This window comes from Rhinatrema bivittatum, chromosome 8 (genome assembly GCF_901001135.1).
Source record: "Rhinatrema bivittatum chromosome 8, aRhiBiv1.1, whole genome shotgun sequence".
Lineage (NCBI taxonomy): Eukaryota > Metazoa > Chordata > Amphibia > Gymnophiona > Rhinatrematidae > Rhinatrema > Rhinatrema bivittatum.
Genome location: NC_042622.1, coordinates 173,057,081 through 173,075,188, shown reverse-complemented (window position 1 = coordinate 173,075,188; position 18,108 = coordinate 173,057,081). Strand labels below are relative to the sequence as shown.

The 18,108-nt window shown below is 47.2% G+C and overlaps 1 protein-coding gene across 6 annotated transcripts in view; it reads left to right on the top strand.

Annotated features, from left to right (window-relative positions):
- TEX14 (testis expressed 14, intercellular bridge forming factor) overlaps positions 1-18,108 on the top strand; it is a 608,800-nt gene that overhangs the window by 454,875 nt on the left and 135,817 nt on the right. For all 6 annotated transcript variants that reach the window (XR_003858113.1, XR_003858112.1, XR_003858111.1 and 3 more), the window contains exon 24: positions 10,590-10,783. Coding sequence is in view for 3 of the 6 variants with exons in the window: in XM_029611460.1 (XP_029467320.1) it covers positions 10,590-10,783 (194 nt within the window). In the remaining 3 variants the exon portion in view is untranslated. The remainder of the gene's footprint in view (positions 1-10,589; positions 10,784-18,108) is intronic.

Sequence of the window (18,108 nt, the reverse complement as noted above, 5' to 3'; positions counted from 1 at the left end):
GCCCGCTTGCTGATAGCAGAAGGATATGCAGTCCACCAACCAGGAGGACAGAGTCTGCTTATCCACAGGCTTCCCTAACTTGTTAGGGTGGAAAGAGACGAACAATTGAGTGCTTTCCCTGTGGGCAGCTGTACGGTCTAGGTAAAATGCTAGAGCCCGTTTATAGTCAAGGGTATGCAGAGCCTGTTCTCTTGGGTTGGCATGGGTCCTGGGAAAAAAGGTAGGTAGTATGATGGATTGATTAAGATGAAAATCCGAAACTACCTTAGGTAAGAATTTAGGGTGAGTGTGGAGTATCGCCCTTTCCTGCAGAAGTTTAGTGTAAGGCGGATAGGTAACTAGAGCCTGCAATTCACTAACTCTGCGAGCTGAAGTGATAGCAAAAGGAAAATCACTTTCCATGTGAGATATCGAAGGTCACAGGAGTGAAGAGGCTCGGTGGTTTCATGAGCCGACCCAAAACCAGATTAAGGTCCCAAGAAGGGGCCGGAGGACGTAGTGGAGGCTTGATATGGAGCAAGCCCTTCAAAAAGCGTGTTACAAGGGGTTGCACTGATATAGGGACATCCCCGACACCTTTATGGAAGGCGGCTACCGCACTGACATGCAATCTGATGGAAGAAGTCTTTAGACCTGACTCAGATGCCAGAGATAGTCCAGAAACTTCGGGATTGGATAGGAAAAGGGGTCAAGGGACTGAGAAGAGCACCATGATGTGAACCTTTTCCATTTGTAAGAGTAAGATTTTCTCGTGGAAGGCTTCCGTGAAGCAATCAAGACACGGGAAACTGGTTCAGAAAGGTTAAGTGGTTGAAGGATTAACCTTTCAACATCCATGCCGTCAGGGATAAGGCGTGAAGATTGGGATGGCGTAGGCTCCCGTCATTCTGAGTGATCAGAAGCGAGTCCTTTCCCAAGGGAATGTGCCTGCGGATGGAGAGATCCTGAAGTATTGGAAACCACACTTGGCATGGCCAGTAAGGTGCTATCAGGATCATGGTTCCCTTGTCCTGACATAACTTCAGGAGAGTCTTTGAAAGAAGAGGAAGTGCAGGGAATGCATAGAGCGGACCGGTTGCCCACAAGAGGGAGCATGCGTCTCTGGGTCGAGAGAGTTTGCTGCGAATGAGAGAGCAGTAGTTTTCCACTTTGCGGTTTTGTGGGGATGCAAAGAGGTCTATTCGAGGATATCCCCATTGCTGAAAAATGGAGTTCGCTACTGAGGGGTTGAGTGACCCCTCGTGTGGTTGAAAGACGCGACTCAGCTTGTCTGCCAGCACATTGTCCACTCCCGGTAAGTAGGTGGCCTTGAGGTACATCGAATGGGAGAGAGCTTCCACCCAAATCTGTGCAGCTTCCTGACACAGAAGGAAGGAGCCCGTACCTCCCTGCTTGTTGATGTACCACATGGCCACCTGGTTGTCTGTCTGAATCAGGATGACCTGATTTGATAGGCAATCCTGAAAAGCCCTGAGAGCATATCTGATTGCTCGAAGTTCCAGGAAATTTATTTGGTGTTTGGCTTCCTCTGGAGACCAAGAGCCTTGTATCTGCAGATCGGCTCCATGGGCTCCCCACCCGAGGTTGGAAGCGTCGGTGGTGAGAATGATTTCAGGATTTGGAACCTGGAAGGGCAATCCCTGGAGGAGATTGGTCTGATTTTTCCACCAGGCGAGAGACAGAGTGAGTCGGTGACATGGACAATGGCCGACAGAGGCTGAATAGCTTGAGTCCATTGAGGCCTCAGAGTCCAGTGCATGAGTCTCATCGCCAAGCGGGCCATTGGAGTGACATGGACTGAGGACGCCATGTGTCCCAGGAGGACGAGAAATTGGCGTGCAGTCGCAGAGTGCTGAGACTGCAGCAGGTGAGCAAGAGATACAAGAGTCAGTGCTCGTTGTCGAGGCAGGAAAGCCTTTGCCTGTAAGGTGTCCAGGTCTGCTCCAATGAACGACAAGGTTTGAGATGGGACTAAGTAGGATTTGTCGTAATTGACGAGAAATCCTAACGAGTGTGTAAGGTTAGATTGAGGGAAGACAGAGAAGTTTGCTGGTGGGAGCCCTGATTAACCAGTTGTCTAGATGGGGGTAGATGTGAACACGTTGTGTCTTGAGGAAGGCTGCGACGACTACGAGGCATTTTGTAAAGGCTCGTGGTGCAGACGCTAGGCTGAATGGAAGCACTCTGTATTGATAGTGCTTGGGGCCTACTAGGAACCTCAGGTACTTGCGATGAGCTGGACTTATTGCAATATGGGTGTATGCGTCCTGGAGATCCAGAGAGCATAGCCAGTCTCCTCTTTGTAGAAGAGGTAGAAGCGATCCCAAGGTGACCATCTTGAACTTTTCTCGCTGGAGGTACTTGTTGAGGGGCCATATGTCCAGAATAGGACGGACACCTCCCAATCTTTTGGGGATTAGAAAGTACTGGGAATAGAACCCTAGGCCTTGCTGAGAGTATGGAATGGGTTCTATTGCTCTTGACTGGAGAAGGAGGGAAACTTCTTTATCCAGAAGAATGGAGTGTTCGGATGTTCTCCACGTCTGTAGAGGTGGGGAGTCTGGTGGAAGGGCGAGAAAGTTCAGATGGTCGGATGTGATTGAATGCCACATGTTGTGGAAGTGGCACAATCGACCTCCCACTGGTATGTGCGACAGAGGAATCTGGCTGCTGCTCTCTAGGTGGAAGTCAAAAACCTGAAGCAGGTCCTGGTTGAGGAGCTGCTTGTGGTTTTTGTATACGGGCTTGACGAGACTGCGGTTTTTGATAAGGTCTCGTGGCACGGGATCTGGTTGGTGACGGGTAAGACTTCTTTGGGCAGAAGAATGACTTCTTAGAGTCCTTTCTGAAGGGCTATTTTGAGGAGAAGTCAGAAGGCATCAAAGAGAGCTGTTTTAGGGTCTCATGATGATCCTTTAATTCTGCCACCGTCCGTTGAATCTATTCGCCAAACAGATTATCTCTGACACAAGGCACGTCGGATAACCGGTCTTGTACTTCTGGGCGATGGTCAGAAAACTTGAGCCAGGCCCACCGTCTCGCCGAAATAGCAGCTGCAGGCACTCTGGTAGAAGTGTAAAAAATGTCATAAGATGTTCTAATCTCATGCTTGCCTGCCTCAAAACCCTTGTTTACTAGGGTTTGTAATTATTCTTGAAGTTGCTGAGGCAGGGAGTCTGAGAAGTCCTGTATCTACTTAAAAATGACCCTGTTATATTGGGTCATTTAAAGCTGATAAGCGGCAATTCGGGAGATGAGCATGGTCCCTTGGAATACTCGGCGACCAATGTTATTTAGGAACTTCTGTTCCTTTCCAGGAAGAACAGACGAGTGAAGCTTTGACCTCTTCTCCCTCTTTTGTGCAGACTCTACCACGACCGAGTGATGATCAAGCTGTGATTTTTGAAAACCTGGGGCTGACTGCACTAAATAGGTAGTGTCAACTTTCCTGTGTACTGGAGCAATTGATCCAGGATGTTCCCAGTTCTTCTTGAGGAGATCGAGAAGGACCTGATGGATGGGAATAGAGGTGATTACCTTGGGGGCATCCAGGAATTGGAGCAACTCCATCATCTGGTGTCTATCATCCTGTTCCGTCTGTAATTGGAAGGGAACCAATTCAGACATTTCCTTCACAAAGTTTATAAAGGAGAGGTCCTCTGGAGGAGAACGCTTCCTACTCTCAGTGGGTGAAAGTGGTGAAGGTAAATCATCGGTGTCTTTTGAGGTATCATCAGCCCCAGGTATCATAAGGATCAGCACCCGTCCCTCTAGGAACTAGAGGGTGACAGGGTGGTTGGATACCTGAAGGTCCCAGTCTAGGCTCCGAAGGAATCGGAGGAATTATCGGAGGCACAGATGATGGCATCAAAGGCACCAGTGCAGGCATCGAGGGCACCGATGGATGGGTCGGTGGCGAGGGACGTATTGGCATCAATGGCTGAGGCAGAACTCCCGATGGAGGGATACGGAACGGTGTTTCTCCTCCCGATGATGCTGTCAGTGGGGAGAGCATCGGAGCCATTGGAGACCCGGGATCCATCGGTAGAAAAGCGGCCATAAATGCTTCCATCCTGGATAGTAGCGGTGCCAGCGCTGCCGGAATCGGGTTGATGATCGGTTCCACAGGCAGTGCCGGTTTCGGTGGAACCTGAAGATGTTGCATCGCCTTGTCGTTGGCCTCCTGAACCATCCGGTCCAGTTGTTCTCGGAGACCTGGAGCAAGCAGCCCCGGCTCCGGAACAGAAGAAGGAGGCAGAGGCATAGCCTGAGGGACCACCATTAAAGGCGGAGTCGTGGTTCCGATAGGGTGAGGGTTGCCTCTGTGACCCGGTCGCAGGAATGGTCGGTGGCTTTCCTGGACGGGGAGGAAGTAAGCTATAGGTTGCTGGTTCCCAGCCCCCTGCAGGGTGGGCAGACCTGCTGCGGCCTTTTTCTCCAGATTTTGTCCTGCTGCTGCATGATGCCAAGTGGTAAGGCAGCAAACAGAGTGCAGGGCTCATTTTTCCAGGACCCTGCCAGTCCGCCACGCCAAAAGCCCTTTGGGGGTTTCCAGGCAGCATGGCTCTAGGCTCAGTTGAACTTCCCAGGTCCACGGCTGCTTGGTCCTCCTCCTTCAGGTACCGGTCAGGAAGGTGTCAGGCTCGAGGTTCTTGGAAACCTCTTGGGAGAACCCTGATCAAGATATCCCGGTCGACCTGGTGGATCCGGGGACCAGAGTGCCAGACCCAGGGGACAGTTTGCTCGCCTCAGTCCCTGAAGGGGATGACCCGAAGGTGGTTCGCCTTTTTCAGAAGGACAAACTTGAGGTTTTATTGCCTTTGACCTACCAGGTCCTGGGTGTTAAAATCCCTCAACAGGAGTCCGATTTGGAGGGGCCTGATCCCGTTTTAGACGGTATGCGCATCCCTCCTACAGCTTTTCCATACCACATATCAGTGAAGAAATTGATGGATGTCTCCAGTCCGCCCTCCTTACCTCTTTGGCGACTGCCTCTTTGGTTGATGGAAGTTTGGCTGCCACAGCGTCATCTTGCCGACCTCCTCCGGCATCCTCGGACCGGCTAGATGCTGCCCTCCGCCATGTTCTCCTGAGAGCTAAGGGCGCACGCAAGGCGCGGCCCTGACTCAAGTACCAGCAGTGGTGTAAACCTCAGTGTATTTTTTAAAAATCTGCCCCTTAGAGAATAGCCACTGCCATTAGCAATGGTAACATGGAATAGACTTAGTTTTTGGGTACTTGCCAGGTTCTTATGGCCTGGATTGGCCACTGTTGGAAACAGGATGCTGGGCTTGATGGACCCTTGGTCTGACCCAGTATGGCATTTTCTTATGTTCTTATGTTCTTATCCCTCTGTGGACTCCTATGTTTCAACGGTCACCAAGCATACCACGATCCTGGTGGAGGGATCGACGGCTCTCAAGGATGGGCAGGACCATAAATTGGAGGCTCACATGAAACGCATCTTCGAAGTCTTGGCTCTCGGAGTCCGGGCGATTTGCTGCAGCAGCCTCATGCTACGGGCAGACCTCAGCTGGGTTCAACAATTACTCTGCACCCAAGAACTCCCGCCGGCAGAGGCGGAGCAGGCTGAGCGTCTAGAAGCCGTGATCGCTTACGGGGCAGGCGCGCTCTACGATTTGGTTTGTGTTCAGGCGAAAGCGATGGCTTCGGCGATGTCTGCTCGGAGGCTCCTCTGGCTACGCAATTGGTCGGCCGATTAGTCTCCCAAAGCCCGCTTAGGCACGTTGCCTTTCAAAGGTAAGATGCTTTTTGGTGAGGACCTTGAGAAGCTTATGGACTCCTTGGCGGACAACAAAGTCCATAAGCTCCCGGAGGACCGTCCTAAACATGCCTGGTCTTACTCGCCCTCCCGTTCTCGCTTCCGGGGTCAGCGTCGTTATATTCCGCACGGGCGGGGTGGTTCCTCGAGGGGTTTCTCTTCTCGAGCTCAGTCTTGGTCTCAGTCCTTTCGTTGGTGGCGGCCCTTTCGCGAGAGCCAGCCCGCGCGCTCCACCCCCAAGCCTGCCACACAATGAAGTTCAGCTGACTCATTCCTCGGTTCCCTATCTCGGTGGCCGCCTCTCCCTGTTTTACGAGGAATGGGTCAAAATCACGTCGGATCAGTGGGTCCTCGACATTATCAGAGACGGGTACGCCTTCGAGATTGTTCACGACCTTCCGGATCTTTTTCTCTTCTCTCCATGCGGGCGGTCCAAGAGGGATGCGGTGGAGCCAAACTCTCACCAGACTCCTGGCTCTGGGTGCGGTGGTCCCGGAGAAGGGAGCTTGGCGCCAGCCAGTATTCCATTTACTTCGTCGTCCCCAAGAAGGACGGGTCCTATCGCCCAATCCTGGACCTCAAGCGGGTCAATCGCACCCTCAAAATTCCTCATTTCCGCATGGAAACCCTGCGAGCAGTCATAGTGGCGGTTCGCCCCGGAGAGTTTCTCACTTCCCTCAATCTCGCAGAGGCGTACTTCCATATTCCGATTCACCGCGACTACCAGAAGTATCTCCGCTTCCATGTTCTCAACCAGGACTTCCAGTTTTGGGCGCTACCCTTCGGGCTCGCGATAACGCCTCGCACCTTCACCAAGGTCATGGTGGTGGTCGCGGCAGCTCTGCGCCGGGAAGGAATCCTTGTCCATCCCTATCTGGACGACTGGCTCATCAGGGCGAAGTCGGCGGCTTCCTGTCAACAGGCAGTGAATCGCGTGTTATCTCTTCTCGCTTCCCTTGGGTGGATAGTGAATTTCTCCAAGAGCAACCTTCAGCCCTCCCAGGAATTAGAGTTCCTGGGAGCCCACTTCGACACTCGAGTAGGCAAGGTCTTCTTACCGCGTGCGCGCGCTCTCAAGTTGATCGAGCAGATCCAGAATCTGATTGCTCTACCTTCCCCGATGGCCTGGGACTACCTGCAGGTTTTGGGATCCATGGCTTCCACCATCGACCTCGTCCCCTGGGCTTTTGCTCATATGCGTCCATTACAGAAAGCTTTGCTATCCCGCTGGCAGCCGGTGTCGGAACAGTTTCACGTGGTCCTTCCGTTCTTGGACTCTACAGTCGTCGACTTGCAGTGGTGGCTGTCGCTTCCTCATCTCCTCCAGGGGATGCCTCTTCAAGTGCCACAGTGGACGATAGTAACCACGGACACCAGTCTGGTAGCACCCGAGTGGCCGAGAAGACCGTGGTTCACAGATCTTATCAACCTGGCGATGGACGGACCCCTGCGACTCGGTCATCTACCTCGTCTACTTCGACAGGGGCCTGTATTTTTAGACCAGGCCGATCGCTTCTGTCTAGCGGCCTGGCTTTTGAACGGTGACGCCTGAGGCGTAAGGGTTATAAGGAGGAGGTCATCTCCACCTTGCTACGGGCCCGGAAACAGTCGACTTCCCTGGCCTACGTGTGCATGTGGAAAGTTTTTGAGTCTGTTTGTGCAGAGTCGGGTATCCCAGCTCGCTCCGCCCCGGGTCTCCGTGGTTCTTTCTTTTCTTCAGAAGGTCTCTCCAAGGGCCTCTCCTTCAGTTCTCTGCGCGTACAGGTCTCTGCGCTTGGCTCTGTCCTGGGTCGGGTGGAAGGTCATTCCCTAGCGGGCCATCCGGACGTGATTCGATTTCTGAGGGGCGTTAAACATCTCCGCCCCCCTCTTGTGCCACGTGCCCGTTGTGGAGTCTTAATCTGGTCCTTCGGGCTCTCTGTGCGGCTCCGTTCGAACCTCTTCGTCACGCTACGCTAAAGGACCTCACGCTAAAAACTGTCTTTCTGGTCTCTATCTCCTCCACTCGGCGGATCTCCGAGATTCAGGCATTGTCTTGTCGGGAGCCCTTCTTGCGTTTTTCCGATTCAGGGGTCTCTCTCAAAACAGTTCCTTCTTTCTTGCCCAAAGTTGTTTCCACCTTCCATGTCAACTAGTTGGTAGAACTCCCTGCGTTTTCCCCAGAGGAGATTGCCGGTACACCTGGGGGCGATCTTCGTCGACTAGATGTCAAACGGATCCTGCTTCGCTATCTCCAGGTTACCAACGACTTTTGCGTTTCGGACCATCTCTTTGTCCTTTGGAGTGGTCCCAACTGGGGTAAGCCGGCTTCTAAGACCACTATTGCGCGGTGGTTGAAAGAAGCGATCTCTTCGGCCTATCTTTGCCAAGGTCGAGCGGTTCCCGCGAGCCTGAAGGCTCATTCTCTGCACTCTCAGGCTACTTCTTGGGCAGAGAGTCAATCTGTTTCTCCACAGGAAATTTGCAGGGCCGCCACTTGGATGTCCTTGCATACTTTTGCTTGACACTACCGTCTGGATGTGCACACTCCGGTTTTCGGTTCCTTTGGGCGGCAAGTGCTTCGAGCGGGACTGTCTCGGTCCCACCCGGTTTAGGGAAGCTTTGGTACATCCCACAATCTGGACTGATCCGGGTACGTACAGGGAAAGGAAAATTAGTTCTTACCTGTTAATTTTCGTTCCTGTAGTACCACGGATCAGTCCAGACGCCCTTCCCTGTCTGTCTTTATGTCCTCTCGAAGCTTGTTTCTTGCAGGTTTGCAGATTCTATTACTTCTTTTTTTGTGCAAGAATACTGCGCAATTACACCGGAAGCCTTGGTCATTTGAATACCAAGTATATGCAAGAGCGTATAGATATACCATGTTTATTACATTATTCTACAGTTGCTCCATTGAGCTTTATGGTTACTTGCTTGATCCTGTTTGGGTTTTGTTATTTTTCTGCTTTGACAATGGTTATACTGAAGAGTTACAGGATAGGCTTTGTCCTCGTATAGGATATCCTTTCAGTTTTAGTCTGTCTCCACCTGCTGGAAAGGAGGCTCAACCCACAGTCTGGACTGATCTGTGGTATTACAGGAATGAAAATTAACAGGTAAGAACTACTTTTCCTTTATCTAGGTGGTCTAAGAAGTTCTCTCCTTTACTGGGGCAAACTGGGAACGAACTGGGGAAACAGGTAATTGCGTAAGCATGCATATCTACTAAAACCCCCCCCCCCCCCCCAGTTACACAATGAAGGCAGCATTTGCATGCACTTGCACACGTCAATGTAAACTCTTGTGCATATGTACATGCATATAGCCAATAACATTCAGTCATTTTTGATAAATGCATGCCAAGTCAACCAATTTTTTTAAAATTGAAAAGATAATAATTGACTTTGTGGTAAGATAACACACTAACAGCTAAATGCATTGAAGGTTTTTCTTCCATTTTCTGTCCATGGAGAAAATGCTTAGTATTTATGGCTCTAAGTGATAAAAATAAATGCAGATTTCTATTCTAAGGTATGCAAACAAAAAGTGCTCATAACAGAGTGCACTTTGTTAAGCCATTTATATGTTATATATTCTGGGCTGATTTACTTCAGTAATTGGAATGAAATGCATTAAGGATGGATCACATGATGAATGTTGTTTGCTTGCTGACAAAATTTGTAAGTCGATTTATAAATGCCTGTGAGCTCAGCCTCTATATTTGTTTTCATTAGTATCTATTACAAATGGTAGGCAAATGTTCCTGTAGTGTATTTTTTATATGTTGAAAACACAAAAGCATTTACCATTATTTGATTCTACTGAAGTAGGAAGTCTTTATCCGGTGTCTAAGATAAATCCAAAGCTTTCAAGGTGTATGTAATTTTCAAAAGGATTTACATATGTAAAGGCAGCATATATCATAGCAATTTTCAAAAGCCCATTTATGCACTTACGGGCCCATACAGTAAGACGCGCGGGAGAGCCGGCGAGCGCCCGCTCTCTGACGCGCACCCAGGCCACTCTCCTGGGCACGCGATTCAGTAAATAAAGATATGCAAATTAGGGCCCGTGGTAAAAGGAGGTGCTAGGGACACTAGCGCGTCCCTAGCACCTCCTTTTTGACAGAAGCGGCGGCTGTCAGAGGGTTTTACAGCCGATGTTCAATTTTACCAGCATCGGTTCTCGAACTCGCTGACAGCCACGGGTTCGGAAAATGGGCGCCGGCAAAATTGAGCATCTGTCTTCCAGGCCGCGGGCAGATTTTTAATTTTTTTTTATTTATGGGGCCTCCGACTTAATATCGCTATGATATTAAGTCGGAGGGTGTACAGAAAAGCAGTTTTTTCTGCTTTTCTGTACACTTTCCCTGTGCTGGCCGAAATTAACTTCTGCCTTTGGGCAGGCGTTAATTTCTGAAAGTAAAATGTGCGGCTTGGCTGCACATTTTACTTTCTGTATCGCGCGGGAATAAATAATAGGCTCATCAACATGCATTTGCATGTTGCAGGCGCTATTAGTTTCAGGGGGGTTGGCCGCGCGTTTTCGATGTGCTATTACCACTTACTGTATAAGGGGTAAAAATAGCGCGTGGAAAACGTGCAGCCAAACCGGGGCTAAAGGTGCACTCGGCTGAGTGCACCATACTGAATCGGCCCGTTAAAGTGTACTTACGCAAGTAAAACCTACTGACAATTAAATAGCATATATCATAGCAATTTTCAAAAGCCTGATTACGCACATAATTCCTTTTAAAAATGACCCCATAGAGTTCACTTTTCAAAGGATTTAGATGCCTAACTTTATAAGTAATTTATTTACTTTTTAGGAGAAAAGAATGTTTCCAACATCATTCTTTACAAAGAGGGTACCAAGGCACACAGTTTGGAGGCTAGAACTGTGGATACCTCCTGCTGGGACAGTCTGGAGTTGCCCCTAACAAGTTCAAGCACGTTTGCTACAGCCTGTGAGAAAAGTGCTTGCATTTCCGTTGGAAGCCATTTATCTTCAGGCTGGGACACCGTAAGTATACTGCTATTATAAGATCAGCTGAGTCTACTAACTAGTAGAGAGATCTATAGGGTAGTGAAGACTCTTCTGCTTACGAAGAAGAGAGATAATTTGGTGGGAATTCTAGACTGCATTACTACTTTTTTGTTTTTAGTAATAAGATTAAGGTTTTGCTCCAACAATTACAGGAGCAGAATGGGGGGGGGGGGGGCGGATATTGGGTGCAGACAAGTTGTTTTTTCTCCTGCATCACAGAGATCAGTGTCAATTTTAGTTCCAGAAGACATGACAAAATTCACTATCTCCAATTCCAGAATATCATTCCTTTGTGCAGAAATTATGAATTTTTTTTAAATTTATATATTTATTGATTTTCCACATTTAATACAGAAAGTAAAATAAACAATAGACTCGGTACAGTTTGATATCCCTTCAAACTTAATACCTTCACCAATTATTAATTAAGTAATCTTACTTATTTATGACATAATCAATAGAAACTGTTACCTTATGACAACTGGAAATAAGAGGCATGGTAAACAATAGGGAGATTCTCAAGAAATCATATCATTAAAACACACGACATTTTACAGTTCTGCACTGTATATAATTACTCTAATTCACTAGACAGTGGGGAAGAGGTGGCTATTCTCTGTTCAATAAAATTTTTTAAATGATCGGGTAAGAAGAAAATGAAAGTATCTTGCTGTTTCTTTATTAGACATTTACAGGGAAATCGCAGGATAAACGAGTATCCCATAGATATAACTTCCTGATGGAAGACCAAAAACCCTTTTCTCCTAAGCTGCGTAGCTAATGATAGGTCTGGAAAACTTTTTACTATATTGTCATGAAAAAAGATAGGGTATTTGGAAAAATATTTTTTCATTACCTTATTCAGGTCAAGAAAATTTACAAAGGAAACCAATAGTATGCCCCGATCTATTATTTGGTTATTGGAACTTTCTAAAAAATTTGTAAGATTCCCTTGAAAGGGCAACTCTGATGTATTTAAATTGGAATTTCTCTTAGGTAAGAAGTAACAGAAACTTATAATAGGTAATTCATCTTCAGAAAAAGACAACACTTCTATAAAAAAAAATTTTTAACGTTTCCATCGGAACCTCCCCAACAACACGAGGGAAGTTGAGTAGGCGTAGATTTAAACATTTAGAGTTGTTTTCAAAGGTCTCAATATGCCTAGATAATAATTCTCTATCTTTTACTACTGCTGCATGAAATTCTAAATTCTTTTTACCAGTATCCTCTAGGTTGTTAATTCTTTCTTCAGATTTTTTAACCACATTTTGAATAACCAAAATATCCTGCTGACTTTTCCCTGCAATAGAATCTATGTTTTTCTCTAACCCTTTTATATTAGTAGATTTTTATTTATTTTATTTTATTTATTTTTTATATACCGACATTCGATCGAAATATCACATCGGTTCACAGGAAACTTAGAGATAGGGCGGGGACCACCCTATTTTACATTATAACATGGTAGATTAAGACTAGAACTAAATTACATTATAACATGGTAACAGTAACAAGGTAAAATATAACTATATTACATTATAACATGGTACCCTTATAACATGGTAACAATGTTCCCAATAACATGGCAGGCATTCAGATATGACTTAAGTGACAGGAGGGATTAAATAATTGAGGAGAGGAGGGGGGTATAGGTAATTTAACATAAATCATGTATAATAGTTGGTGGAGAGTGGGCAGTGGCGTGTAGGGTGGGGAGCAGGGGTGTGTGGGTGGGTCAGGGGGGGATCAGGAGGGGGTGTGATGTATTTGGGAAGGGTAAGGTGCGTGTGGGTGGGTTAAGTGTCTGGTGGAAAGGCTTTTATGAACAGCCATGTTTTGAGATGTTTTTTGAAGATTTGCGATGAGGGTTCATTTCTGAGCTGGGGGGGGAGGGAATTCCACAGGGAGGGACCTGCTATGGATATGGCTCGTTTGCGGGTTGCATTGAGGTGAGCAGCTTTGCAATTGGGGACAGAGAGAAGTCCAGTGTTGGAGGACCTGAGATTTCTTTGTGTGGAATATGGGTGTATTGAGGTGTTTAGCCAGTTCATTTCGTCGTTGTTTAGTTTTTTGTGTATGAGGGTGAGGGTTTTATATTGGATTCTTTGTGTGATGGGGAGCCAGTGGTGTTCTTTGAGAGTGTGTGTGATATGTGAAGATTTTCTGCTGTTAGTAATGATTCTGGCGGCGGCGTTTTGTAGAACTTGGAGGGGTTTGAGGTGGATTTCAGGGAAGCCAAGAAGGAGAGAGTTGCAGTAGTCGAGTCTTGAGAAGATAATTGATTGAAGGACTGTTTCGGAAGTCGTGCGCTTGGAGCTGCAGTCACTCACTGGCAACTCTCTGGAGTTGCCAGTGAGTGACTGCCAGATCTTTTATAGAAACATAGAAATGAAGGCCGAAGAAGACCAAACGGTCCATCCAGTCTGCCCAGCAAGTTTCACACTTTTTTTTTCTCTCATACTTATCTGTTACTCTTGGCTCTTAGTAACCTTTTGGTTCTATTTCCCTTCCACCCACACCATTAATGAGAGAGCAGTATTGGAACTGCATCTAAGTGAAATATCTAGCTTAATTAGTTAGGGTGTTTACCCAGACTAAATAATCCAATCCTTGTTGGTTGTTTTCTGTAATAGATCCACTTTTCTTCATTCCCCCCCCTGCCGTTTGAAGCAGAGAGTTATGCTGGATATGCGTGAAGTATCAGTTTTCTCCCCTGCTGTTGAAGCAGAGAGCTATGCTAGATATGCTTGAAGTATCAGACTTTCTCCCCTAGCCGTTGAAGCAGAGAGCTATGCATTGAAAGTGAAGTATCAGGCTTATTTCATTTGGGGTAGTAGCTGCCATAACAAGCAGCTACTCCCCGCTTTTTTGTGAATGCAAATATCCTTTTCTCCACTTTTCTTCTTGCATTGAAGCTTAGAGCAATGTTGGAGTCACATTAACCGTGTGTATGTTTATGAATAAGGGTATTATCTCCAGGTAGTAGCCGTCATTCCTGCGAGCCACCCACTCTTTATTCACGTCCTCTAGACTTTATGGATCCACAGTGTTTATTCCCACGCCCCCTTTGAAGTCCTTCACAGTTCTGGTCTTCACTTCCTCCGGAAGGGCATTCCAGGCATCCACCACCCTCTCCATGAAGAAATACTTCTGACATTGGTTCCGAGTCTTCCTCCCTGGAGCTTCAAATCGTGACCCCTGGTTCTACTGATTTTTTTCCGACTGAAAAGGTTTGTCGTTGTCTTTGGATCATTAAAACCTTTCAAGTATCTGAAAGTCTATATCATATCACCTCTGCTCCTCCATTCCTCCAGGGTGTACATATTTAGATTCTTCAATCTCTCCTCATAAATCATTTGATGAAGACCATCCACCTTTTTGGTCGCCCTTCTCTGGACCGCCTCCATCTTGTCACTGTCTCTTTGGAGATACGGTCTCCAGAACTGAACACAATACTCCAGGTGAGGCCTCACCAAGGACCTGTACAAGGGGATAATCACTTCCCTTTTCTTACTCTATATTCCTCTCTCTATGCAGCCCAGCATTCTTCTGGCTTTAGCAATCGCCTTGTCACATTGTTTCGCTGACTTCAGATCATTAGACACTATCACCCCAAGGTCTCTCTCCTGCTCCGTGCACATCAGCCTCTCTCCCCCCATCGAATACAGTTCATTCGGATTTCCACTCCCCATATGCATGACTTTGCTCTTCTTGGCATTGAATCTCAGCTGCCATATCTTCGACCCACTGTTCCAGCTTCCTTAAATCCCGACTCATTCTCTCCACTCCTTCCGGCGTGTCCACTCTGTTGCAGATCTTAGTGTCATCCGCAAAAAGACAAACTTTACCTTCTATCTCGTCCGCAATGTCGCTCACAAAGATATTGAACAGGACCGGTCCCAACACCGATCCTTGCGGTACACTGCTTAAAACCGCTCTCTCTTCAGAGAGAGTTCCATTTACCATCACACATTATCTTCTGTCCGTCAACCAGTTTGCAATCCAGGCCGGCACTCACTCCTAAGCTTCTCATTTTATTCACCAGTCTCCTGTGCAGGATCGTGTCAAAAGCTTTGCTGAAATCCAAGTAGATGACATAGAGTGCTCTTCCTTGATCCAATTCCTTGGTTACCCAGTCAAAAAAGTCGATCAGATTAGTCTGACAGGATCTTCCCCTAGTGAATCCATGCTGCCTCTGGTCCAGCAATTCTCCCGACCGTAGATAGTTCACTATTCTCTCTTTCAACAGTGACTCCATTACTTTTCCCTCCACCGAATGAGAATGTTGGCAACACATAGCAATTACAAAACATGAGACAAGTGTGATGGCACCTTAAACTCAGAAGAAACCAACACCTTCACCAACTGTCTTGCAGAATAGATATTTCTAATTATGTTGTATATTCCCTGCAATGGTGTGTAAAGAAGAAAAACCTCTTGGTCAGAGTTTTCATCCCCTATTGATATTCCACATTTTAACAACTGCTGCTTCAAGGTTGGGGACTCATTTCAATGTGTTGCGCCCGTCGGTCGCAGGCACCTGCGACCTCTCGTGTTCACCTCTTTTTTCCTTGCACCGTCAATCATGGGAAGAATGGCGGCCTCCGCTAGCCAACGCCAACCTCCCCGGCATCCCCAGGGCAGCGTTGGCGCTCCGACCACCATCTTACTTCTGGAATCACCTAGGCACTCGCACAGGGCCTCATTTTGTATAAGTCATGGCAGGAACCTATGGGGCGTCCCCTCCCGATGACGTCAACCCGCTGGTGTACTTAAGCTGACCGGCCCACTGCTAAGACAAGTTAGCAAGGAGTTCTCTTGTTGCATCTTGGAAGACAACACCCTTCCACAACCTTTTCTAGACCTAGAAGAAGGTCTTCGGCATCTCCTCCGATCCGTTTTTGAATCTTTTGAATCAACAACACGGGCTTCTGCTATGGCCATTACCGCCAAATGTCTTGCATGGCTAAAAGCCAGTGCTATTCAAACAGACATCCATGAAAAGCTAGCAGATATTCCATGCGTGGGAAACAATCTTTTTGGTGACCAATTTACGGATATGGTATCTCATCTCAAGGAGCAAACTGCAGTGGTACAATCGCTTACTTACACATCAGAATCACAAAAACATCAACAGAGATATCAACCATTTTACCATCGTCTGTGTTACCCACAGGCATATTCTCGACCCTTTACTCAGTATAGACAACAACCATATAATTCTTCCAGGTCTACACCCCAGGCTCCGACAAGGGGAAGGCCTAGACAACAGAAACAGGCACTGGCTGCACAACAGAAGCAGCCATAGTCATCCTTTTGAGTGCAATTCAGCCACCACCACCCCCAGACTTCATTGGAGGATGCCTTCAATCCTTCCTAACCAATTGGGAATCCATTACCTCAGACCAATGGGTTATCAATATCATCAGAGAAGGTTGCCATCTAAATTTCAAATCCATTCCACCTCTTCCTCACAGATCTTCAACACGAACTATACCCTCCCATACAGCATCCCTCAGTGCAGAGTTAACCAACCTGATTCTGCAGAATTCCATACAAACAATCCCTCTTCAACTTCAGAATCAGAGATTCTATTCCCAATATTTCCTCATTCCAAAGAAATCAGGGGGCCTACGTCCTATTCTGGATCTCCGTCTCCTGAACCAACACACTCAGAGGGAAAAATTCAAGATGACCTCTCTCAAGAACATCCTACTTCTGTTGCAACCCAATGATTGGCTATGTTCCATTGACCTGAAGGATGCCTACTCCCATATTCCAATTCACCCTTCCTCTTGGCAATACCTCTGTTTTCAAATTCAGAATTCGCACTACCAATACAAAGTTCTCCCCTTTGGTCTTTCCTCAGCCCTCAGGGTATTCATGAAATGCCTAGCAGTGGTGGTAGCTCATCTCAGACAGATATCGATCCAAATATTTCCTTATCTGGATGATTGGTTGATAGTGGCTTCCGATCCATCCACTCTCAAGGAGCACACGTTACGCACTATCAATTGCCTTCAAACGTTGGGATTCCTGATCAACTTCGAAAAATCCCAACTCCAACCTACACAAATACTTCAGTTTGTAGGTGCTCTCATCAATACGATAGAACAGAAGGCATATCTCCCATCAGACAGAATGCGCACTCTTATGACTTTAGCGAACAACCTAATAAACAAAATTCAAGCATCTGCACGCCAGATCCTTCAACTTCTGGGGCATATGGCGGCAGCCATCTACATAGTTCCCCACACCAAACTTCACATGTGCCGCTTGCAATGGGACTAAAGACACAGTGGTCCCAGTTTCTACAACCACTCAGCTCCAAAATTCACATTACCAACTCAGTGAAGGAGGACATTCACTGGTGGCTTTCTCCTTCCAACCTATCAACGGGAGCCCCCTTCCGTCTACCTCCACATCAGCTTACGCTCACCTCGGACACGTCCAGGAAGGGTTGGGGGGCCCTCCTAGGTGACCTGAAAACACAAGGTCTTTGGACTACCCAAGAATCTATGTACCAGATCAATCTCTTAGAGCTTTGAGTGATCTGGAAAGCACTTCAAACCTTCTCCACTCAAGTCCAACACTCAATCCTCATGGTGTATACCGACAACCAGGTGGCAATGTTTTACATAAACAAAGTTTATGGACACTGTTTCGGGACACTGTTTCGGGAAGCACTTCGAATACTTCACTGGACGCTCAAGTTCCAAATCTCCCTCCAGGCCACTTACCTTCCAGGCCTAGACAATATAACAGCAGATCGTCTAAGCTGAGTCTTTCATGCACACGAGTGGACCCTGAATCCAGAAGTAGCGGAAAACATTTTTCAACAATGGGGTTTTCCGTCAATAGATCTCTTTGCCACAGAAAGCAACAGACAGGTTCAAACCTTCTGCTCCATTTATCCCAGCAGCATACGGTTCGCCCCAGATGCCTTCCTCATTCCATAGATGAAAGGCTTTGATGTATGCGTATCCTCCCATTCCACTAATTTCTCGGACAGTTCAGAAGTGCATACACGATGTGGTGGACATGATAGTCATCGCGCCAGCATGGCCAAGGCAACCATGGTATGCGTATCTGATGCGTCTTTCCATACGCCCACCAATACTGCTTCAAAACCACCCACGCCTTCTGACGCAAGAAGGGGGCTCTCTTCTTCACCCGATGAATCAATCGCTTCATCTCACAGCATGGAGATTGAATGGCAGGTATTGAATTACCTTAATTTACCCACACATGTGGAAGACATCCTCATTGCATCCAGGAAACCTTCCACCAGACGTAAC